Below are 25889 nucleotides of genomic sequence, written 5' to 3'. Positions count from 1 at the left end.
GTCACAAAAAAGCGGGCCACCAAAACACCAGTTATCATCGCAATGCTATAGTTACTTAGCTAACATGTTGCCAATAGATCCCTGGCAAAATTTATTCAACTGTTTATGGGCTGATTATAGCAACATCTATCGTAAAAAACGAATGCTTTTTTTCTTCCAGACTATCACATAAAGCCAGTTATGATAAACAACTTGTAACTTGTAACACGTGCATTTCAGGTGTCAACTAAATCCGTTATGTTTACATTATTTAACTTCTTAGTATTTATTGAATATTTCATTTGTTCATTACTCTCAATGATAAAAGAAAGCCCTTCAAATGCCAAGATTCCAATGGCAATCTGTTGACTCAGGACCCCTGGCGTTGCGAGGACGAGGATCAGTATGCTAACTAGGGAAAAACATGAAAAACCAACACTTAAAAAGTACATAGTTCTGTAAACATAACCATTTACATTGTATATGTCGCAACAAAGCAGAAAAACAATCACGAATCACTTGAATATCTATGGTAGTGGACTGGATCATGCGGGAAACAGCAAGACAGGAGTTCAGTGGATTTTCACTCTAAGTTTGGAAGACCTAGCTCGACGTTGTAGACAATTTATGCCTTATGGGCCAGCATATGCTGCTCAAGACAAACAGGCTTGGGAAGGAAATAGCACAGACAAGATAACAGGTGAACGTTGACGGAACAAAGGTAATGCAACTCCACAACATACAGCAAAAACCAGTTACGCTTGGAGAGCACAACCTGAAATATGTAGACTCTTTTAACATACTTAAGAGGCATTGTCACAGCCAATGATGGAACAGACGAAGACATAAAAGCAGGAATTAATAAAGTGAGACACGTCTTCATCGACCTCAAGCCTGTGTGGAGTTCAACAGCACCGTCCACACGCATAAACTTGTATCTATCACACCAATGATAAGTCTGTGTTTCTCTACGGGTCTGAACATGGAGCGTCACCAACACCACTTCCAACAATCTAAATACCTTTGCAAACAGACGTCTGTGCTACATACTAAACATCAGGTGGCCAGCAAATACACATGTATAAACAACAAGAACCTGTGGGAAACAAAAAAAAACAACAACCAATAACTAAGCCAATACCCGTAGAAAGTGGCAGTGGGTTGGGCAAATCCCCCGAAAACAATTGGGGAGACATTACACGCCACGCATTCAAGTGGAACCCCCAATGCAAACGTCCCAAAATATTGGAGGTGGAATCAAGTGCCATGGAGGAGTGAAGAACTCATGCCGACCGGTCACTCCCGCCGTGTGCTCTTTGTCATGATCGGGAAATAACGGAAAAGTCTGTTGTCTATTCAGTGTATAGATAGTAGGCTAAGAGTTAGTATGAAAAACGTACGTCATTCAGCATTTAACTCAATGAAAACTTGTTTTTGCTGAATAGAACATTGTATCGACCATAGACCTTTCAAAATAATGACTTTAAAGAAAATGCTGAAATTCCTGTTCCATCAACTTGTTTGTCAATAATTTTCCTCGTTCTAGAATTGTAAACAAATTTTCACTTTATTTCCCGATCATGACAAAGATCACACGAGTGTGACCAGTTGGCAGGGGATGCTAACTCCTCTATGGCACCTCATCCCACCTCTGATATTTTGGCGGTCCGTGATTTCTCTGCTTCAACTTTGTAGTGTTTGAACGACTTAAAGACTTGAAATCTGTTCATAATCTCCATATTTTTCACGTCTTAAGTAAATAATAATCTAAAAACGTTCGTTGATACTATTATATATGTTACAAAGGAATTATATAACAAAAGCAATTGACTAATGAATACATAAGTAAAACCTTTATTTCATGCGTAAGATATACAAATACATACCTCATTAAACATATTAAAGTACGGATAAACCAATTTCTAACAATTCTGAAAGCTTAAACTTCCGTAAAGGCTGTGTTTAAAAGGAAGTATCGTTAGTACGTATTTTGGTGACTGATGTACATCTTAAAAAATTGTCATCACCAAAGATAAAAAAGATTTACATTTGTTGATCAAAGTTTTTCAGATGAGAATTGTACAATACTGATGAACAATGAAAAAAATAGTCTTATATATGTTTAATGAAACAAAAAATATTTTTAAAGAGTTTAAAAGAGTATAAATATTCAATAACTTTCCTTCATTCTTTCTTTTTTTGGAAAATTCCCTTTTGTTGTAATTCTCATATTTGTTTTGAGGTAAATAAATTTCTGTAAATTGGAATTATCTGTTCTTGTATAAAATAGATTCACTTTGCTTGGTTTTTATCTTCTGAGTCCAATTGATGAAAGATAATCTTCTTCAAAATACTAAGATTGTCTTTAACTTTGTGTTGTAGGGGGGTCCAAAAGTTTGTTTTCCGTGACCAGTCACTTTATTTTGCTGTTTTCCTTAGTTAAATATGACTGTGGAAAGTAGCACAACATAATTGTAATTTTTTTAATATATGTCATATGTTTTATTGAAGTGTTTAGCGCGTTTAAAATATTAAACATACTTGTAAGATCTGGAAGTTTTTCATATCCGTGTTCCTCTTTCCTGTGTTTCAGTTCTTCGTATGTTGCACTGAATTGTCTAATTATACTGAAAAGATTAAGAAACGCAGGGTAAAGTTTTGAGGTGAATTAAATTTATTTTTCTTTTTATATTTTCAGTATTCCTATTTAAATTTTAAAATCATCTTTCAGAAAGATATAACCGAAATCCCATTTGATTTTGTCAAATAATTCATGGGTTATTGAAGTCCATATGACAAAACCCCCAAAAGGGAAAGTCGAAAACTTTTAATATCTTCAATTTCTCTACCGCGCATCTGTCATGAGTCGTCTTGATCATCAACTATCTTCGATATGTGTAAAAAAAGAAAAAAGCATGCGTCTATATGATAGAGACGATAGTCGAGAATATTTTGAAAAATTTAAGTCGGATACAATCGAACAAAAACAATGCTCTTTAATACTTTATTAAATCCTCATGTAAATGTTGGCTGCATAAAATAAAAATTGAAATCAATGCGGTATGTAAAATTTGATGTTCTAAAAAAGTGACCTGTCGTTTTTTCGATAGTAAATGACTAGCAAATTTATATACTAAAAGGATAAAGAAACGCATATTAAACATTTGACTTAAATAAAAGCAATTATTTCAAATATATTTTCCAGCATTGTTATCATACAATTTAATTCATGTTTAATCAACACTTTTCCCAAATTTTGTGTGATTTTAAGTGATAGCTCCTGACATATTGATATCAATATGTCGACGACCCCCAGAACCCAGCATGTTTGGTACTTGTGAATGTTTGTAAAAATGTCTCGACAAACATTAGCTACATCTTTCCAGTGTAAACATGCTAAAAAAAACATCACGCAAACGACGCGTACGTGCGTGTTTGAGAGTAAGATCGATGTAAGATGGACAAGCTCGCGGCCCAAATTAGAGCGGATAGTTTCGTTAGTTTAGGTTGAAAAAAGTGAGTCTGATTGTTTGCTGTATAAATATCAGTTTCGGTGATAATGCCTTGACAATAACAGAGGTGGCATTATGAAAAGGCCTATCTTGTTGTGAGGTTGTAACAAGCCAACGTCACCGTCATGGTTGATTGGAAACATTTTAAGTTCACTCTCTGACAACCAAAAAACTTTTATTTGGCTGAAAAGTAGAAAACAATCTGTACATCAGCAGGTTTTTGCCTTTATATTCTCTTATGCAATATTAAATTCAATTACTTAACCTACAGTAGCTTCCGTCAGCCATACCACGATTGCAAGAAATTTATACTGACTGCAAACATGCAAAAACGATGTCTAAAACTCTAATGCATAGTATGGTACTACAAAATTTTATTACAAAATTATCATCATCAACATGCACGTGTTTTTGACTTTTTATCATTTCCCTTACGAAATGCCATACATTTCATGGTTGAGTAGTTTTGACTAGCGATTTTAGTACAAAGTAACCAAAATACACATCTGACGACTGTTCATAATTTTCGGTCTGATAGTCAATAAATTGCCCCATATTATGTTCTTATGCGTTTCTTTTTCCTTTCAGTATATATTAAATATGCAAACATATATCTTTACAGATTCACTTTACTAAACTAAATATGTTATGTAAGTCGTAATTTCTTATCTCAATCCACATACACCAACATTTAAAAAAAATATATGTATAGAGCAGTCCGGTCCTCCGGGTTGCAATAAACGCTTTTTTTAAGGTTGCGAATTCATTTCCGGTTATCTTTTATTCCAAATCATCACCAAACATCTTTTAAAAATTACTTACGTGTATGATCCATTATCTGAACAGAGATGAGAGATGTAACATAGATTACATTTTATGATTTTAGAATATAAGTGGAATGTCATTGTGTCTTTTTAAAAATCATTTTCTTGATATAAAACGTATTTTTATGTTTTACAAAATGTCCTTACCCTTTGGCGGTCTTATAACGTCATATCCGTCTTCCTGATCTCGACTTTTCCGTGTCAGCCCTTCGTAATGAGCTCTTAATGAATAAATATGAGGTTTATAAATATTCATTATAAACGTGTCAATTTGTAACCTTTCGTTAAATGATAAAAGAACATATACCATCTACAAAACGCGAATAAGATAAAATAGTAACACATGAACAACTTATTATCAACTTGAAGTTGATTTTCTTTGTTGAAATTCATGCCCATTCTATAGTGTTAATCATCAAAACTGTTACAACAGCTCTATACATTAAAAATAAATATGTTTTCAAAATAGAAGCTTAACTTGTTTTTGAATTTCATTTATCTAATTTAAAGAAATAACGTGCCCTTCTTTAAAAAAAAGGGGGGGGGAGAGGTCTACCTCAAAGTGAGATTTTACTTAAAAGAAAACGACTAAAACCACCACCAATCCTTTCATGAGCATCTTATTTAAAAAGTCCTTTTGATCGCTTTAAATATACATATACTTTTTGGGTTAGCAAATTATTATTATGCAAATTGGTGAGAATATTATCTTTTATTTACAATGCCTTTGAGATATTTTATTATTCAGACTTTTTATGATAATAAAAATATACCCTACCTTTTCTCTGTTTCGAGACCTGAAAAAAATCGGAAAATTTTCAAAAAATAAAATTGTCAACTTTTATAAAAAAGAAAAGAAAAGAATTCAAATTGACTTATTACTGACTTTGTGTTCCAGAGATAGTGTATAACTCTGCCGTTTTTCTGATACTGTAAAATAAATAATTTATGTAAATTTTGCGAAAGCCCAGAAGGCTCATTCGAGATTCAAGTTTCCAAATACGAGATTCGAAATTCGAGTTTCGAAATTCAAAATCAAAACTAACCAATCAAAAGCGGGTTCAACATTTGATTACTCCCCTTTATTATGTTTTTACTATCAAGAAATCATTAAATATAATTATATCAAATGGGCTTTTTGATCAACTTACAATGCAAGAAAGAGTGTTATATAATGGAAGGAAATTTAAATAATTGTTAGATTTTTGATCAGCTAGATATTCTTCAATTCATATTATCGATTCTTAAATATTAAATAGATTACATATACCAGTGTTATATACATTTTTGTATTGTCTACTAATCTTATTTTTTATGTATTTCTTATATTAGGAAAAAACAAAGGTACTTGTTGACAGGACCCCCCCCCCCCCCCAGCCCTCACTTGATATTGAAACCCAGTGCATATTGGACATTTTAATTTTCACAAATTATATTTATTAACTCATTCATCATGTGAACAATACAAACAAATCGCTGGTGTAACCCCCCCCCAGAATAATCGCTCAGCAAAATTTAAAAAAAAATACCCCACTGTACATTAACCCACTATACAAGAGAGAATGCTGTTAAAGGAAAAAATGTGGGATTATTACGAGATGCAGAGTCGGTCCGATAGCATGGAATAAGACAGAAATATATGTAGAGACAGTGTGAATCGACATTAAAAGTTAAACTAAAATAAATGCATGTTAATAAACCCCAAAAGACCAGTGGGGGTACAACGTAAACAAACTGGAGAGGCATACCTTTCTCTTATAATGGATAGTGGTGTATTTTTTTTTTTGGGGGGGGGGCGATTATTCTGGGGATTTTACAATTTGTTGGTATTGTAAACATGATAAATAATAGATATATTTTGGTAAAAAAAAATGTCCGATAAGCCATGGGGTTGAATATCAAAGGGGGGAGGGTTCCCGTCTGTAAGTACCTGTTGTTTTCCTAATATATTGATTGATTGATTGTATATTGTTTAACGTCCCTCTCGAGAATTTTTCACTCATATGGAGACGTCACCAATGCCGGTGAAGGGCTTCAAATTTAGACCTATACTCGGCACTCAGGGCCATTGAGCAGTGAGGGTTCTTTATCGTGCCAACGCCTACCGTGACACGGGACCTACGTTTTTAAGGTCATATCCGAAAGACCCGTGACTTTCACTTCTAGTGCCGAGCGCTTGGCGAAGGAACAGTCACTACCTATGTTTACGTCTTAGGTATGACGCGGCGCCGCGAACGAGAATCGAACCCGGGCCTCCCGATCACGAAGCGAACGCTCTACCACTAGGCTACAGTGACCGGTTTTTCCTAATATAAGAAATACATAAACATTTATAAGATTAGTAGATAAGACAAAAGAAAATAAACTCATGATATATGTTATCTATTTAATATTTAAGAATCGATAATATAAATTGAAGAACATGTATATCTAACTGATTAAAAATCAAATAATTATTTAAATTTCCTTCGAAAATGTATAATACTCTTACTTGCATTGTAATTTAATCAAAAAGCCCATTTGATAGAATTGCATTAAATGGTTTCTTGATGGTAAAAACATAATAAAGGGGAGTAATCAAATGTTGAACCTGCTTTTGATTGGTTAGTCTGGATCTTGAATCTCGAAACTCAAATTTCGAATCTCGTATTTAGAAACTCGAATCTCGAATGAGCCTTCTGGGCTTTCGTCCTCTTCGCTAGCCAAGGGTTTCTGATACTCTCCTCATAAACCCTTGGCCTAAGGTGTTTTCCAGAGTTCTGATTGGATTTCAGTACACACCTGTCGACCAATCATCAATTTTTTTTTTTGTGAATGATGAAGTTTGCGTTCGGGATACCTCTTGACTTTTTAATCTCGAAATTGAAAAACGCAAGTAAACAACGATCCGTAAGATAACATGCAATTCTATGAATAGCTATGGTGTCATCCAATATCTTCTAAATATGTGATTAAGAATCTATATAAAAGGTTCCGATTTGTACTATAAGTAATAAATAAACATTACTCAATTATTGCTTCTAAATTATTCTTGAAAAACTTTAATTTAATTTTTTTTAATGAGTCTTTATTTCTGTCGATGACGTAATCTGTGCGTACCTGATAGATTCAAGATCACGTGACGAAAATAATCCCGTCTTTTGACTTCACTGTATACCAAGGGTTTATGAGGAGAATAGCGAATCAGAAACCCTTCAAGTTGGCTAGTGAAGATGGGTTATCTGAAAATTTTACTCTATATCGATCTCATTAAAATTTGAAGAAACTTTAAATAGGTAAATGACAACGTAAAATCGATGAAAGATTGTTTTACCGATAAAAAATATCAACGAAGCGTAATATTGTCAATTAACTTGAAAATGTTTACTGTGAAATAACTCCTTTCCGTGTTGTCACTTTGTGCTTTGACCCAAAGATTAATGTACGAGTAGTGCTCCATTCCTTAAAAGTCATGGAATCAGGGTCCCATTTCGTTAAAATTGATTTTGTGAGTAGTAAACATGAGATAGTTTTAGAAATAAACAACTTAAAAAGTGCAAATTCATTTTTAGAAAAAGTTAGAATTCATTTTATTCGTAAATAGTTCAATGATTTTTTTTTATTTCAAAACAATAAAGGAAAAACATCTGATTTTATATAAAATACTATAAGTTATATTAGTTTGATTTTACAGAATCAAAGACTAAAGACATAAAGTACGTAGAATTTGCCACGGTTGTCAATCTTGTATTTTCCGAATAATGTAAATATCTAACATTCTTTTAATTATAAAAGGACCTTTTCTGATCCTAGAGCTTAAAATTTTTAATTTATTTCTCTTCGTCTAAATTTTATAGTTTATAAGGTTAGAACAATATTGACTGATTATTTCATGTAATGTTACCGTTCTTACCTCGAATTTTGTTTCCTTTCTGAAAGTAATATTATCCAAACATTATGCTAAAAAGATTGACTAATTTAAAAGGATAGAAATAATGATTATTCATAATTTTATCGGAATACTTACCAAAACATAAAATTTGGTATCTTCTGTTAAAGATCAAAAGAGCAACAAGTACAACGAAAACAACTCCTCCTATTGTTCCGCCAGCGATGATTTCTAATTTCGATTTAGGTGTTGGAAATCCTAAACAGAAAAAAACAGTCATGAATTATATAATGGCTTTACAAGTTTTTGTCAAATTTCATCCATTAAATATGAAATTTGAAAAAAAGAAAAAATCATCTCCAATACTGGAATTATAAACCCATTATATCTTTATGAAAATTATATTAATTAAGACAGAAATGTGATTTTTGTGAACTTTTTATTTATTATATGATGCCCAAAACGACAAAGCAGCATTCGATGTCAATCTTGATGTTTTATTTAAACAATAAATGCTTTCTTTGTTTGTTGTTACTGGAATGAACGGAAGTAGCTGTTGCAGAAAAAATACATAACCCGCGTAAGCCAAGAAAGACATTTTATTGTTTATATTTATATCTGTTTAAATTATCATTTTTAGTAGGATTAAAAATATTAATTATTGTGTTAATGATGCGAACGTCTTTGTACGTTTCATTGATGGAACGGCCACTGATCAAGAAATCTGTACAGGCGATATCCCTAATGTAGTTTATGCAGGGATGAACGCAATATATTTTCTTAGGAAATAAAGAAGAAAATATTCAGTGGATGTAAATATATACATGTACGTCACTCATACGTATACGTTATGTTATACTTACGATTGCGTAAGGACTATGCTTTTTCGTAATATTTGACTTTTATAACTATAGGTGTAATAATGTAAAATCACATATTTCGAGTGGTCATATTTTCGTGTTAGGATAAAAAAAATTTGGGTCTGTGGGGATTTAAATTCGTAGATGAAGAACTGTTGAGTAGTAATGCATGTGAAATATTATATTTCATAGAGAACATAAATCGAGGGTCTATCCGTTCCTTACAAAACATGAAAATTAACGCCCCACGCTGAAAATTAGTGGTTTCACAGTATGTAAAAATGAGTCGACATCGGTTAAATAGGTTCATGAGAAGAAAGCTAAATGTTTAAATCTTTTGCAGACGAATCAAAAACCACTGGATCGCACAACGATGGACAACAATGGAGAGCAATTTGTTATCTGATTTATTCTGGTGACCGAAAAAAAAGAAGAAACTTGCTCGATGATAACTATGATGTATTTTATAAATCCCGTGAAAAAACGCATGCATAATAAAATATTACCGTTTCCTTCCTGTGTTGTGGGTGGGTTAAAATATCCAGTTGTATAGACAATATGTGCAGTAGTTGAAGAAGTGATACTTGTAGACTTCACTATCCAAAGGAAACAAAAAGATCACTTCAGAAGATAAGCGATCGTTTTAAAGTTTTAGATAAAAAGATTTATAACACTTGTCTTCTTGAAATATAATTCATTCTCATATTCCTTATAAATAATGATATAAAATAAGGTTACTTTTTCAAAGTGAAACTAAATGAAAATCAACCTTTACTCTAAAGCAAAAAAGTGAACATGAAACAATTCCTTACCAATTTGTAAACTCAAGTTTCTAGATGCGTTGAAAAATTTTCCATTGAATCCGTTGAATGCAGTACAAGCGTAACTCCCTGTATCATTTTCCTGGAGATTGGTCAGAAGAAGTGTCCCATTTTTGGATGATAGTTCTCTACCTTTGTCATTCGGATTGGCCTTGAACGTCCATAGGTACCTATTGACAGTCGTACTTTTGTAGATTCCAGGAGTTGGATTACCATCAGCTTGACAAGTCAAGGTCACAGAGGAACCAACAGAATATTGAGAGTCAGCACCAATATCTGGTAACTTCTTTATCATGGGAACGTTGACCTTAACTATAATTATATAAAAATAAAAAATTGGATTTAAGGCCAGTGTCCGAAGCACCTTCCTTATTCCATAGAAGTTTGCGTACCTATCAATTTTACCGACAATTTCAGGAAATAAAAAAATACGTCATACCTATAATAAGAACACTTATAGGTATTACGTTTTTTTTATTTCCTGAAATTTTCGGTAAAATTGATAGGTACGCGAACTCCTGTGCTTATTCTAAGAACTCTGACTTAAACACTCTAAAGAACGTCATAGTGATTGCTGCAAATTATCATAAAAATACATGTATTTAGAAAAACTCTTCGATGCGTACATTTTTCTCTCTTTAAACTATTGAATACAGGGTCTTTTCGAACCATGTTATTTTGACCCTTTAACTTTTGTTCTGTTTTAAATTCGCGCCATTACAGATTTGCTTATTATTATACTGTCTTCTTTGAATTCAAAATTAAAATTTGCTCACTTGTGTCTAAAGCAAAAGGGGCAAAAATGAAACAGATGCGATAATTTCCCTTATACAGTATATTATTATTTTATGCGATTTACAAACTATATATCTGCTTATGTCCTCTCAATGCTAGTTACACGTGATTTAAACATAAAGATTAACTTACAGAATACATTGACCCTTTTAGATTCTTGGTTAGGTTTGTCTCGGTCTGGCATTGTTAACAGTTCATTGTCCACGAAACATCTCCACACCGTCTGATCATCATACTTCGTCATCCTGTATGTTACCTTGCTGGTTACGTTGAAGACGCACACGCCTTCCTGAACTAGTGGAGTGGCGGTAGACACTCCTGTCATTTCCTGTGGAGCTGTTATCCCGTTCCTGTAGCGCCACCACCTGATTTGTCCTGGAGGTTTTCCAACATTGGCTGTACAGGACAAAGTCACTTCCATGTTCTCTTCTATATTGTCTGGTACAGGAACTGGAATGTCATAAGGTTGTTCAGCAGGTGCTGTAAAGATTTACAGATATGTTATTTAACAATTCTCATTTAGTTTTATTTGCACCCAAGTGAATTTGTAGATGCTCATTGAATTAAGACTTTAATGCATACAATTATTTTCCAGTGTGCATGCATATTAAATATTGTATATCAGTACTCCTGGTAAAAATAGAAATCCATACCTCTAACTGTGAGAGATGTTTCTTTTGTCCTAGTTATGGGACCTGACCCAGTATTAATAAATAAAATAGAACATCTGTAGTGATTCTCATCTGAACACATCACCTCGTTTATTCTCATCACAACAACATAAGAATTAGCTCCATTAGCTGTAACATTTAACAATTCTGACCGATTCTTATAATCATTGGCAAAGTCTGTAAAGGAATTAGAACCACCGGGAGGAGAAAAAGAGGCCATGTTTGTAAAATCGGACGTCCCTGATCCTGTTTTAACTTGCCAGGAAATAGTTCCTGGATAGACTGTATCACCAGAGTCTAGTGTATACGTACAGGTGAAGTCAACAGAGCCTCCGATAGTGGCCGTGAGAGAGCCGGCTGTGGAAACTGTTCCAGCTAAACTACCTTTAATATAAGAAATATGAATCAATTCAATTCGATCAGTAAGTGAGACAATGTTTTAATTATCTAAGGTGTATGACACATACTTTTGTCTTTATTCAAAGTTATTACATGTTAAATGTTTTTAGATAACATGTTGACAATAATTATTCATTACTACACATTTAGATATCTGAATAGGAAAACATCATAAAAATATATAATAAACTTCAAAATGTAAATCATTATAATAATCTCTCTGAAAATAAGCTGCATCAGAGCATGTTTAAAAGGAAGAAAATTGTTGGCAAGTGTACAAGGCAAATATAGCACGGGTCAAAAATAATTCTATTTACAGTATAAGGAAATATTTCATTATCGTTGTTGTAAAGGGTGATGATGGCGCTGATGCATTTTTGCAAATGAAACTTTACCTTGTACTATTACATTGTAATAATAAGTTTTAAAGATGATATTGAAAGATCCCTGGGAATGACCAAGCTCAAGTCAGGGACGCTACAAAAAAAATACTGGTAGTACACCTGTACTAAAATCCTAGGTCCTCTGGATATAGGGAAAACACACGATTCGTCTAGGTCTCAACAATATTTATGAATTAAAAAACAGTTCTCATTTCAACAGGTACAATAATACAGACGAGTGCATTTTGGTGGCGTCTACCGGACAAAAACGATGACGTTTCAAAACGTCAATAAGCATCAGATAACGATGCAATTTTGTGTTTTACTCAGGAAAAATCTCGAATTTTCTCTTCAAATTGTGAAGAAACGAAAAAATATATCACAGGTGAGTTGTGCACTTGTGAAGAAAAAGTACAGGCAGTATTTGAGTGACAGAGACTCGGTATTGGATGAGGACAATCTGTGAAGAAAAAAATCTTATCAGCAACTTTAAAAAGTTGGAACTTCAAGGAAAGATATATGCGCTTCAGAGTTGCTTATCCTCTGCTTATCCTCTGAAAGCAGAGTTAAGTAATAAAAGAAATTAAAACCCTAACAAGGGAATTTATACATCGAAAAAAACTGTTAAGAAATAAATGTCAAATATTAGAAAAGGTTTTTAAATGAGTTGGTATTAAATAATACTGTGTGAAATGTATTGGGATAGTCTTTTTATTTTTTAGAAAGAGCAAGAGCCACTTTTGGCCTTATTTGGCCCTGAGAATATATGAAAAATCAAAACTGCTCAGTTTAGGTTGCAAATGCCGCATTTATCACTTGGAATGTTGGTAACCACCTACCTATTAATCGTGACGTAATTTCACATCTAATGAATGCATGATGACGACACAAAATGCGTCATTTTTCTTATATTTTGTAAATTTCTTTGAAAATGACCTAAAATTAAAGCATTTTTTTTCAAAATCTTTCATATAGAGCACAACCTATGATTCAAAACGTGCAAATGCATAATGAAAGCTCTGTTTCTGATGATAAAAAAACATGCTTTATTTTTTGGATCGTGGGCTGCACTCATATTTTAATTCATTGCTGAAGTCAAATGCGCATTTTGTCTGCAAATTTCAAGAATATTGCAATTTATCAACCCTTTTTTCCAATATCGGGATTCTCAAAACGTACTTTTATGATAGAAAATTAAAGCACCAAGTGTCTACTTTATTTTGATGTATAGAATGGGAAAGAGGGTTATAGTAAATTAATCGATATAAGTACAGGGCCATTTTATGCATAACATGGCTCTTGCTCTTTTTGACGCTATATTTCGACGTTACATTGCCGTAAAGTGTTCTCCGCGTGTACAAAACATTTTGATTTTAACATAAAATTTTTAAAGTAAATTTTTTACTGTTAAATCGAAGGGATAGATACTGTACACTTCAACAAAACAAATATTTTTACATACTATATTATGCTTATTCTAAATTTCTAGTGAGTAATAAAACGAAGATTTACACCGTCCACGAATTTGTTGAACAACCATCGTATTACGGCTAATCCACTCACGTTGAACTGCTAAGATAATGACAATGTACTCAAGAAATACATACAGATTTTAGATGAAAAGGTAAATAATTCATGACATGTAAAAAAGTAATACGAATAGTCCATTTTCGAGTTACCGTATTCCGGCAGGATTCTAACATTTAGTTTGTACGTAAGTCACGTGATTTTTATTAAAATGCGGGGCGCATCACTTCCGGTGAAATTGTTGACATTGGAAACATCGTCTGCATTGAAATGCCTCGCTACTACTGTGTAGCTGAAGGCTGTTCATCAGATTCTCGTAAAAAGGGAAGATATGGCTTCATGGCCGATGTGGAATTCTTTGCGTTTCCCACCTCAAAACAACCCAAACTCCGCAAGAAATGGCTGGAGTTAGTTAGACGCCATGAGTTTGACCCCTCTCGCCACGATAAAATTTGCTCGAAACATTTTGTAGAAGGCAGACCTACTGAAGCCCACCCGTATCCTGAACTGTATCTATATATTAACTATAAACGCCCACAAGAGACCCGTGGAACTTCTTCCATTGAGAAAAGATCCACATGTACTACGAGTGAAGCCACGCCCACAAAATACGAGTCTACACCAAGGCCTAAAACAACGGGGTTTCTCGTACATGTACGTATCATAAGACATTGTAGGCCTTAATTTCATTATTTTAAACAATGCTCTGAGTCAATTTATCACCAATAATTTGATTATTATTCAAATGATTTAAAATAAATATAACCTATTAATTGTACATGTAGGATGAAAATGAACGAAAACAACCTTTCCCATTCCCAGTGGAGAGAGAAATAACTGTTCAATCCTTAATGACAGCAGAACAAATAGCAGGTATGTTGACTTATGCACAGCCTTTAATTTGTAATAGTTCTGAAGAACTCAAAAGCAATCAATAAGCTAATAAAAAACCCTTTTTTATCTATTTAGCCCCCCATGATCATGATTACTGTTCAGTTGGCAATGAAGTGGTCCATTCCTCTGATGTACAATGTCAGACAGACTTGACCCTGCATGACCTAGAGAAATCTGAGGCTGAACTGTTGCAACTTCGAGACACCTTCAAGAACAAAGATGATCTGAGGCGGTACATGACAGTCGACAAGATGACAAACAGTGATAGCTCCGTTATGAGTTATTTTGGACTGCCATCTGTTCTGACTCTATTTGGAATCTTCGGTAAATTTAATGATATTTCTAATGCATGTAAAAAAAATTAACTAAAGCAAAATTACATATGATTTGACTTCATGTTTACTATACCATAGCAAAATTAGAATTAAAAGTATAGAACAGATAATTCTGAATGTAAAATACTAGTATCTCTTATCTTCTTCTTATTACTTTACAGCCATACTTGACAAAATAACACCGACACTTGCATATTGGAAGGGTGGATCAGCCATTCCTAATACAGAAGCCAAGAATCCTTCCAAAAAGTCTGGCCCAAATAGGAAGCTGACTCGTTTTCACGAATTCCTTGTGACTCTATTAAGACTTCGTCTAGCTTTACCTACATTTGTAATTGCAGATAGCTTTGGTATTTCTTGCACAAGGGTATCACAAATTTTTGTCACATGGATTAGTTACATGAATACTGTATTTTCACCACTGTTGAAAAGACCAAGTTCCAAGTGTTTGAAAAAATTTATGCCAAAATGTTTTAAATCAGTTTTTCCAAAAACAGCTAGCATAATTGATTGTACTGAGTTTTTCATTGAAAGGCCATCTACACCTACTGCACAGATAAGAACATTTAGTTCATATAAACAGAAAAACACATTCAAAGCTTTAGTTGCTGTGACACCCTCTGGAGCTTTTATGTTCGTTTCTAATCTTTGGGGAGGAAATGTGTCAGATAGGTACATAACAGAACACAGTGGATTTTTAGATTTAGTAAAGCCTGGTGATGAAGTGATGGCCGACAGAGGGTTTTTGATCAGAGACTTGTTGTTAGAGAGAAGGGCTACATTGAATATACCACCATTTACCAAAAAGTGTTCATGGGGAAAAGGTAAACATCTAACTGCTCACGATATTTTGAAAACAAAAAAAATTGCAAAGCTTCGGATTCATGTAGAAAGGGCAATAGGCAGATTGAAGAATTACAAAATTTTATCTCATACTATTCCATTAAAAATCAAACCATTATGCAATCAAATTCTGAGAGTGTGTGCATTTTGAAGCAATTGTCAAAAACCTTTAGTGAAGTAAGATGCATGAACTATGAAGACAAAGTGTTTTATATATTTATATTTGCAACTGGTTTCTCTTACAAAACTATTAATATTCAACCACTAGTATTAACTCAGTCACATGAGTAAATGTACTATAGATCATGATATTTTGTTGATACATATGTACATGAATATGTTAATTTTGTACTTTTATACATGTAATGTCATCAACTACAGAGTACTGATATAGTTGTTTGTAGATCTACCATGAGTCCTTTCTGAAGATAAATAAACAATAAATATTGTATTTAAGCAATGACTTTTGACTTATGTTACTTAAATTAGTACATAAACATATACACAAATCTTGTGAACACATTTTATGTTGTTCAAGTGTTTGAATTTTGGTGCAACAGTGCATTTAACACATACTTTTCAAAAAATCTCCTGCATTTATGCACAATTTCAAAATACATTTCAGGGTCAAATGATATCCGATCAACAATGATTCCCTTTCTTGTGAAAAAAATAAAATCACACCACAAAGATTTGCAAATGCCCATTTGCCCCTGAATTTGAATATACCATGGAGACGTCTGTTTCAATCTGACATCATTGTTTTCATCGATGTATAAATGATAATGATCATCTTTACAAGCTTCTAAAGGTTCAACATTCTGATATGTGAAACTACATTTTATCTCCATAAGACCTGTTCCACAACACTTGCATGTAATTCTTCCATCGGGTGAAGCACCCATAAAAGGATATTGATCACAAACAAACAACCCACATGATTCTACATTTAAATTTCTGTGTGATTTTTTGTATAAATCAATGTACTGTTGTCTGGCCACAGGCTCATACTTTTTTCCAAATGCAATGGAAGGTATCATGGAACCATCCATTGAGCTGCCAAGTACTTTTTTTAAAATATAATTTTCAGGATTGTCATTAAATCTGAAATGCATAACAGATGGGAAAAGTGATGCAGTAACCCTGCCATATCTATGCTCAAACCAAAGAGTGTTGTCAGATTGACCTCTGGTTACCTTTTCTATTTCTTTTACAACATCTGGTGTGTAAATAGTTCTCAAATGTTCAAAAACCTGATTGTTTGATGAAAGCGTTTTTAAAGCATTTTTTAGTGGAGGAACATCTATTTCATCATCAGATGAATTGTCATCACTTGGGGGGTCTAATACCTGCAATAATAAGGAGTTGCTAGACTTAAACAAGTTATATACATCTTTTTCAACCTCTCTGTGGTTGATCTGTCCACAAGGAGAGTAATTTTCAGGGATTGGCAAAACTTTTTTCTTTGTAGTGGTATTTCTCTGCAGATCAATGCTGTCTATTTCCATTGGCTCTGATGTTTTCTTAGGTTTGTCCCACATACACACTGTGTCAGTACATGCCTCTGAATAACGGTCCTTGTGTCGGTCATTGAAACTTACCAATGAAAACAATAAGGCCACACAATGTTTACATGTTCCATTACCTCTGAAAAAGAAAATGCATAATATTCAACACAATGTACATGTAATACTATGTCATTGTACATGTGTAGGTGTTCATGTAATAACTTCATGTCTTTTATTAAAATTTGACTTAATTAATTCAATATTATATTTAGGGTTATATTTTTGTTCTGATTAAGCTATTGAGTATCTCTTTCCCACAAAATACAATGATTATACATCATAATAGATGCTGAAACTTTTTAACAAATTTAAACTGAATAAGATTTTCAAATGGAATGATGAAATGAAGATGATAAACCATACCAATTTCATACCAGATGAATGGCTGATTACAAGGAAATGCTTTAAAATGGTTACCACCAAGTTACCAGCACTGGGGTAGAAGACAGGTGATGTATTAATGTGAAGTCAACGATTAAAGTACAGAAAAGACTTGTTCAAATTAAAAGCCTTTTAAGTAATTCTCTCAGTTGCAACACAAATTTAGGAAAGCGTAAAATCTGAGAACACTGGTAAAAAGGTAAAAAATAAAAGCACATTGGATTAAGTTAACATCATGTAAATGGTAAACACTAAAACAGCAAAACAATTTATTTAGCTTACACAACACAAGAACAACCTCCTGAAAAAATCTGCCCATTTGTTTTTACAAGTACCCAAGTAACATATGGGGCCTCAGTCTGTCGAGTTTCTGGTACACAGGATGCCTTCAAATAAAAGTATGGTAAGGTATCTGTTACTTCCGCAATGGTAACATCACTGATGTGGTTGTCAATATATAGTTTGTAACCATTATCCTTTCTGTACCCTGTTAACCTAGAGGCCTCCCAACCACAATTGTTCATAAGGTACACCATGACATCACATGATTCAATTGATGGTAAATTCGTCAAATTCTCTGACCATTTTTTAATTTCTTGCATCGGCAAGAAACCCTTTTCATTATTTCCATTGACAACACTTGGCAATTCATCTAGGAATTTAGAAAAAAAACAGTTGTTCAATATTATAAAATTTGGATTTTTAAGCAAATAGGTATTATTGAAGATAGATTAGATATATGTAATTCATGCTCATATTGAGCAGAAGCTATTGCAATGGCCATGTTCATGATGGCTGTTCCATTTATTGAAACAAATATGGAGAATAACACAAGGAATTTTTAAAATATAAATCCCATTTGCCATCAAGGTAAGGGTTTAAAAAATGTAAATCATATTTTTTGGTAGATATTAAGTAAACTCATAACTGCATCCATATGTGCAAAGAAATTTTGAGATTGAATGTGTGTGTGGCGGTCAGCCTGGCTCGAATCCAGGTCTGGTCCACTGCATTTTTCTCCTCTCCCATTACCATGATTACACGTTACTTAATCAGTTAATGTGTTTGCACACACTATTGTAGATAGAATGTTCTATCGTTAAAATGATATTGTCCTACGGACCCGGTTTAACGATAGAATTCGTTCCGTGTATTCGTAATGTAGCAGAAAGAAACACGGGCGATAGTGCATTTACTAGGAACAATCTAGAGAGTTCCGAATGTAAACGTTTGAATGGAGAGAAAAACGTTGAGAAAATTAATTGGATTTACGTATTTATATGGATTATTTTTTGGGATGAAAGGCATAAGCAATCTCAAGAAGGTTTGTTTTGATTATTTTGGTAGTTATTCCCAGTGCAAATCATTTTATATTCTTCAAAATCGTTTCGGAGCGGATCCGCTCCGATTTGCTACGTTGCAAGTATATGGGACGTATTCTAACTGTGGTGAGGGCCTGTACCGAGACACAGTTAGATTATTCTAACTAACACTATTGCAGTCATGAGTTTATTATATCTCTAAAAAATAATAATGCAATGCTGAAATATCACTGTACATACTTCTTTATATTTAAATTATTCTTGGGGAGATAATCATTTGATTCTCCAAGGCTTTGTTTATCTGGTTTATCAGCTGTTAAATTACATTCAACATGTTCAAGGCTTTAATTTAAAACATGGGCTAATTAATATGACAGTCCCAGGTCCTTTTAAATATTATATATATATATATAATGTGTAGAAATCAGACAAATGTTTCATAATAATCCTATATTATGCAAACTAAAATGCAAATCTCATGGTGTTTCATGTAGAGTGCCGATTTCATCACTGTTCAATGAGAACACTTTTTATACCTGCTTCGTCGTTTAGAACTTCTAACTTTAATTCCTCCGCAAGTTTACATAATCTTAGCAAGTGATCTCTTCTATAAAAGTGACATGTAACCCCTCGATCACGCAAAAACCGCTTTAAATCTGGTACTTTGCACCTTTCGAAATTCATCTTGGGGAAACCGGAAGTTGATGTGCCCGCATCGAGTACAAACTAAATGTTAGAATCCTGCCGGAATACGGTAACTCGAAAATGGACTATTCTAACATTCTCGGTCAATGTTGTCACAACGTTTTGACACACATAGAAGTCCGCCCACTAAATAATTATTAACTAGTACATCATAGTTAAATTATAGTCATCTGCATGACAGGTTCTTACAATATTTTTCTGTAACTGAAAGAAGAAATTTAAATTCTACACTAAAATTTATTTTGTGTCATTTACGTTTCATTAAACCAATTTGTTTATTTTATGTTGGTTTTAAATTTCAAGACATGGCACTGAAATATTTACCTAAAAATTAATCATTATTTGTGATCATCTTAGTTTTAAACAAGAAAAATATAGTTTTAGTGTTTGAATATTTTATTTAATCAAAATTATTTGATGAATATCAAATAGTACAAATTAATTTAGGTTGGCTTAGGTGTTATTATGAAATATGTTTGGAACAAGTTAACCACCATGCATTTCGGTCTCAAACATCGAACGAGCTATCCATCCCTTGTTAACCGGAACTTTCTAGAATCTTCTGGAACATTCAAGCAGCGTGGTCAGATCAATACGGAAAGAAAAAGGATAATCCTTCCTCATCAAACGAACCAAAAGCATCATGCCCCCAGTAAGAGACAAAAGAACAGTGGCTAATAAACGGCGCAGAGACGATATCGGGTCAGCAGCCAGGGGAAAAGGCAGGAGAAAACGTCCCCGCCCGGAGGCGCAAACACAGCGTCCCTCGGAGGACCCTCTCCCTCTCCCACCTCCTGCAGAGCCGACCCTGTCGGGCCATGAGACGCATACAAGTACTGGTACCGGACAAGAATCAGAGTTACCCGGTGAGTCTCAGGTCACATTGTAAATATAAACACGATAATGTTCAACAGGTGCAAAATAACCCAATATGTCAGCTTAGTTTTGTTGATACTTTAGGAGCCCATATTCCTAATAAAGTAAAAAATAAGATTTGGGAAGGTCAGTTTATTGATTTGTCATTGCTCCTAAAATCAGCTGCAGAATTAGAGTATTTTGATTCGCAGGGCAACCTCGGATTAGGAATGGCACCTTATATGTTGCTAATCCAAAGAAAAACATTTCTTACCTATAGAGAAATGGACCTCAGCATTTTTGATTTACTAGCATTATGTTAGAAAAGTTTTGTTCTAAAGCACAAGAATTGTTAAAATATATCAGAGACATTGGGCTGGCAGCAAGTAGGTCCAGTACTTGGTACAAGTATGATGACAGTTTCGTCTACGCAAAGCCCTTTCACCTAATACTCCATGGGGGGAAGTTAATTCTGAATACTGGCTTATGTATATCAGCTGGAAATACACACACAAGTTATAGTCAGCAAGTTACAAGCATGCAAAACACTCCCTCAAATAAATTACCATTAGGCAAACAAACGGGGGGTTGCTGTTTTGTTTACAATGCTGGTAAACCCTGTCCTTTTTTCCCCAGATGCAGGTATAACCACATGTGTAGCCAGTGCGGAGGAAAACACCCTCAAGTTAAGTGCTCAAAACAATCGCTCAGTTTACTCACTAGGACAGACACCTGTAAAAACTAGCTCATTGGCAAAACATTTGGAAGGCTATAAACATGCCAAATTTTTACTTCAGGGTTTTACTTTTGGTTTTAGGCTACAATATCAGGGCCAACGGGGGGCAAGAGAATGCAGAAATCTCAGTAGTTTATATGAAAATTTGTCAATAGCAAAAAAAAAAATCACAAAAGAGGTAGCGTTACAACGAGTAGCAGGGCCATTTCCAAACCCTCCTTTTGTTTGTTTACAAGTTTCCCCATTAGGTTTAGTCCCCAAGAAGGACGGTGATATGCGTTTAATTCATCACCTCTCATATCCTGAAGGAAGTTCTATCAATGATTTTATTGACCCTATGGCCTGCTCGGTTAACTATGCAAGCATTGATGAGGCAGCAGATATTATAGCTTCTTTGGGAACCGACACATTATTGGCTAAATCTGACATAAAATCCGCTTTTCGCCTTATCCCTATATCACCAGCTGATTTTGACCTCTTGGGGTTTAAATTTCAAGGTCAATATTATTTCGACAAAATGCTACCCTTTGGGTCTTCCATAAGTTGTTCATTGTGGGAGAAATTTGCATCATTCTTACATTGGCTTACAAAACAACATTCGGACAATGCTCATATTATCCACTACCTTGATGATTTTCTCTTTTGTGGCCCCAAGTCTTCCGCGGTTTGCGCAAATACATTGCAACATTTTAGAACCCTCTGCTCAGATATAGGCATACCGATAGCCGAGGACAAGACTGTAGAACCAACCAATGACTTAGTTTTCCTAGGCATTAGATTTAACACTTGCAACATGACCATGTCACTACCTACAGATAAGATTGAAAAATTACAAGAAAACATCAATATAGTGTTGCAGGCCAAAAAGGTCACACTTAAACAAATGCAGTCACTATTGGGACTTCTAAACTTTGCTTGCAGAGTGGTAGCGCCAGGTCGAGCATTCTGCAGACGCCTCATTAATTCTACCATTGGCATCAAAAAACAACACCACAAAATCAGAATAACACAAAATATCAAACTTGACCTACTCGTATGGACAACTTTTTTGAAAGACTACAATGGAGTATCAGTTATTAACACCCCTTTGGTTGACAGTCACACCGTTCAATTGTTCACAGACAGTGCTGGGGGAGAGCGGGGTGGATTTGGTATATATTTTGGTGGCAAATGGGCTGGGGGTCAATGGCCACAACACTGGGGTTCAGTGGGCATTCTTAGAGACATGACATTTTTGGAGCTGTTCCCTGTACTGGTGGCTCTTACACTTTATAACAAAGACCTACAAAACACTAGACTTCTTTTTCATATTGACAACATGTCAGTGGTACACATTATTAACAACTCTACCAGCAAATCAGATAGAGTTATGAACATTGTATGCAAACTGGTACTCATTACACTGCAATACAACATACAAATCAGGCACGTAGCATCGTTTTTGAAAGTGGGGGGGGGGCACAACCTGAGAAAAATTTTTTGTTTACTCACCTGAAAAAGTTGACAAGCAAAAAAAAAAAAAAAAAAAAAAAAAAAAAAAAAATAAAAACGCCCAAACGGCAAAAACCGATATGGGGGGGGGGGGGGGGGGGGGGAGTGGCCAACTTTTTCAAAGCTAACTTACTATCATTCCAATGTTTTCCTTACAATCCTTGCTATCACTATACTATGGTTATAAAGTCGGGGGGCCAACCATCCCATCAATGAACATTTACTATAGTAAAGGTTATGTTGGGGAAAAAAGTGGGGGGGCCAGGCCCCCCCTGGCCCCCCCGGATACTACGTCCCTGCAAATTAAAGCTTCATATATCCCTACTAAAGCAAACTCAATCGCTGATGCAATATCTCGTTCACAGTGGGCCCGGTTCCGACACCTCGCACCAGAGGCAGATTTGTTCCCCACACTAGTCCCAAACCAGGTATGGGATATCTAGAAGAAAAGGCATCAAGGCTTTTAAATGACTCTCTATCAGCCAACACACAAAAAGCATACAACACAGCACTTGAGCAGTTTTAGTGTTTGAATATTTTATTTAATTAAGTGAATGCTACATTTTGAACATACATGTATTTACAAGGCGTTAGGGCTGGTAGGTCATTCTGCCAATTTCCTTTTTAACCTGATTTACTTTCTTTAGAAAAACTTTCTACAGAGTAATTCGAAACTTTTTTTCATGTGTTTTATATACGCAAATTATGCAAGATGTTATAATGTAAACAAGGTAAAAGAATTTAAAATCATTAAGGGATGAAGCTAATTTCAACTTATGTTATCCGATATAACATAACTTGGGGCAGTTTACGCTTTATAAACCGCGAAGCGGTTTATAAAAAAAGCGTAAACTGCCCCAAGTTTTGTTATATCGGATAATATAAGTTGAAATTAGCTTCATTCCTTATGATTTAATTCTAGTGTAGGCAATGAGTCAATATTTCCTCCGGAAAAAGACTTCAAATTGAGCATTATTTTAAAAGTAAGTCAAGCGGAGTAATACGTTTTTGACGTAACTCATTGTGACGTAGGCAAGTTATGTTATCCAAAATATTATATGTTCCTCTGAATGATTCAGCCGATGAAATTGCTTAATACAAGTGAAATTAAATTATTAATCAATAACAGTGAAATTAAACATCATTCTTATCATTTCTATAAAATTACTTACCTCCAGGAAGAAAGGAAAGATGTGAACAACAAAGATGCAAAGTAAAAAATAAATTGTCCCAATATTCCATTGTATTTTGTTTAAAGCCGATCTTAAATCGCTGTATACATATATGTACATTTGTTGTTAAGAAAATTCCTAGCACACTCTCCACTGCCAAATCAAAAGTGGTTTCGATATTATTGATATTCAAATTTCCTTTTCAATGAGCTACATGTAAGTATATCGTCTATGTGCTAGCAGCACAACATAAGGAAGACCGAACCCTATCACAGCAATATATAGTATAGACCATGATAAAAATATGCAATATCTTTATAGAATACTCGTTTTGAATAGCAAGTAGAGTTCATAAATTTCTAGTACTCACAATTTTTAAAACAATCATTTACATTTATTCCTAGCTTGTTGAGGTATTTTAATTTCTGTCAGTTTGTACATTTCATAAGTGTTCAAGTCTTTCCTTGAAAATTAACATGTATATCCCACAAAATAAACATTGTAAAAGTAGTTTATGTCTATCTAGAAACCAAATGTTCATATAGATTTGATTTTATTATGATCTATGGCAATGTTTTTATTTAGAATGAAGATGTCTCATCTAATAGTGTTTGTCCTTGACACTGGAACATATAGTATCATAACAGTGTTTTGGAAGGTATCAACCTTTGTCTGTTATAACAGTTTCAGACAATAGTATTTCAGAGCAAGCAGCCTGTGGATTTTTTAAAGTTTCTTTTCATAGTTTCACAGAGTATCAATTTCAAAGAAAGTGGATTGATGATCTGCACAAATAACGACAGTTGAGATTCGGTAAGATTTCCCAAAATATTGTCCATTTTGTTGGCCTTAAACTTTGGCTTATCTGGTTCTTTTCTTTTTTTCTGAATTGCATGTTTAGCTCACCTGAGCCCAAGGCTCAAGTGAGTTTTCATGATTAAAAGATGGGCGTATAAGGCGGGCAGAATACCTATAGCGCGACAGACAAGAAATAAAAAAAATAATAATCTCAATGATATGCAAGATTTATTTCATATTTCATCTTATATTAAAGTATACTTCATGTAAAATTTCTATAATCTACAAACATCTCACAAAAACTGAAAATATTTGCCTATGAAAAAGCATACATGTATACAGACCCAAAAGAACAAAAAAATGATCATTTCTTCATACTTTAACAAAATTTTCAATGTGAATGGGTCTTTGCTCCATTTTTGGGGGGTTTACAAAAAATGGAGGGAAGACCCACTATACCTTAAAAATAATATGATTTCTTTCGTTTAAGGAACGAATTAGACAGAAATCAATTTCTTTTTGGTGTGATAATGAATTACTTTTTCGGAATTACAAGGTTTTCATTCGAATACCTGGTGAATATCACGTGGTTCTCTGGAACCGGTCTCGTTGGCAAGGCAATATAAGATGTGAATTGTGGTTTAAATGCCAGTTAAGGACGACCCGTAGAGCGCGATAAAGTTTAAATTTTATCATGATTTATTCAATCCAACATAAACATGTATATACAAATTGATTTTCACATTTTGCATATGTTATGTAAAATGTACAAATAAAGCTGCTGCGTGTCGTTGCTATGTCAAAATGGTGTATTTGTTGTTTATTGTACTTTCATTGAAAGTAGTGAATGGATTTAGAGTAGAGCACTTTCATGACAAAACATTTGCATCTTTCTGAGAAATACTTCATGTCCATTAATTCAATGGTCATATCACAAACATGATTTCAATGCCATTACAACACATGAGCTATGTAGCATAGAGGTTAGCGCGTTAGTCTCAAAGCAGTTTGATACATCGGTATTTTATTGCTGGGTATCGAATTCGACGAATACCATGGAATATTTATATGAACTAACCCTAACCCTAACCGAAATGTATTTTTTCTCAGAATTTTTTTTCTCATAATTTCATAACTTTCAATGATGAGA

General features: G+C 34.0%; 3 protein-coding genes across 3 annotated transcripts in view; 1 reads left to right on the top strand and 2 right to left on the bottom strand.

Moving 5' to 3' along the window:
* LOC134258961 (nectin-4-like) overlaps positions 1–25889 on the bottom strand; it is a 75515-nt gene that overhangs the window by 26165 nt on the left and 23461 nt on the right. The window lies entirely within an intron of this gene.
* On the bottom strand, positions 2087–24170 carry LOC134258962 (nectin-4-like). The gene is made up of 13 exons (XM_062741556.1): positions 23942–24170; positions 11313–11714; positions 10792–11139; positions 9856–10176; positions 9550–9639; positions 8322–8441; positions 8208–8226; positions 5202–5245; positions 5094–5112; positions 4463–4536; positions 4314–4329; positions 2521–2606; positions 2087–2428 (listed from the first exon to the last, which is right to left on the bottom strand). Exons 1-13 carry the CDS (start codon positions 24009–24011, stop codon positions 2415–2417), a joined length of 1623 nt encoding a protein of 540 aa, XP_062597540.1. The 5' UTR covers positions 24012–24170; the 3' UTR covers positions 2087–2414.
* LOC134258963 (uncharacterized) lies at positions 13777–16036 on the top strand. The gene is made up of 4 exons (XM_062741557.1): positions 13777–14293; positions 14425–14512; positions 14609–14857; positions 15030–16036. The coding sequence occupies exons 1-4, from the start codon at positions 13910–13912 to the stop codon at positions 15860–15862; spliced, it is 1554 nt and encodes a 517-aa protein (XP_062597541.1). The 5' UTR covers positions 13777–13909; the 3' UTR covers positions 15863–16036.

This window comes from Saccostrea cucullata, unplaced genomic scaffold (assembly GCF_032062105.1).
Source record: "Saccostrea cucullata isolate Sc308-1 unplaced genomic scaffold, CSIRO_AGI_Scuc_v1 ctg3524, whole genome shotgun sequence".
NCBI classification, from domain to species: Eukaryota; Metazoa; Mollusca; class Bivalvia; order Ostreida; family Ostreidae; genus Saccostrea; species Saccostrea cuccullata.
This window is presented reverse-complemented; position numbering and strand designations above follow the sequence as displayed.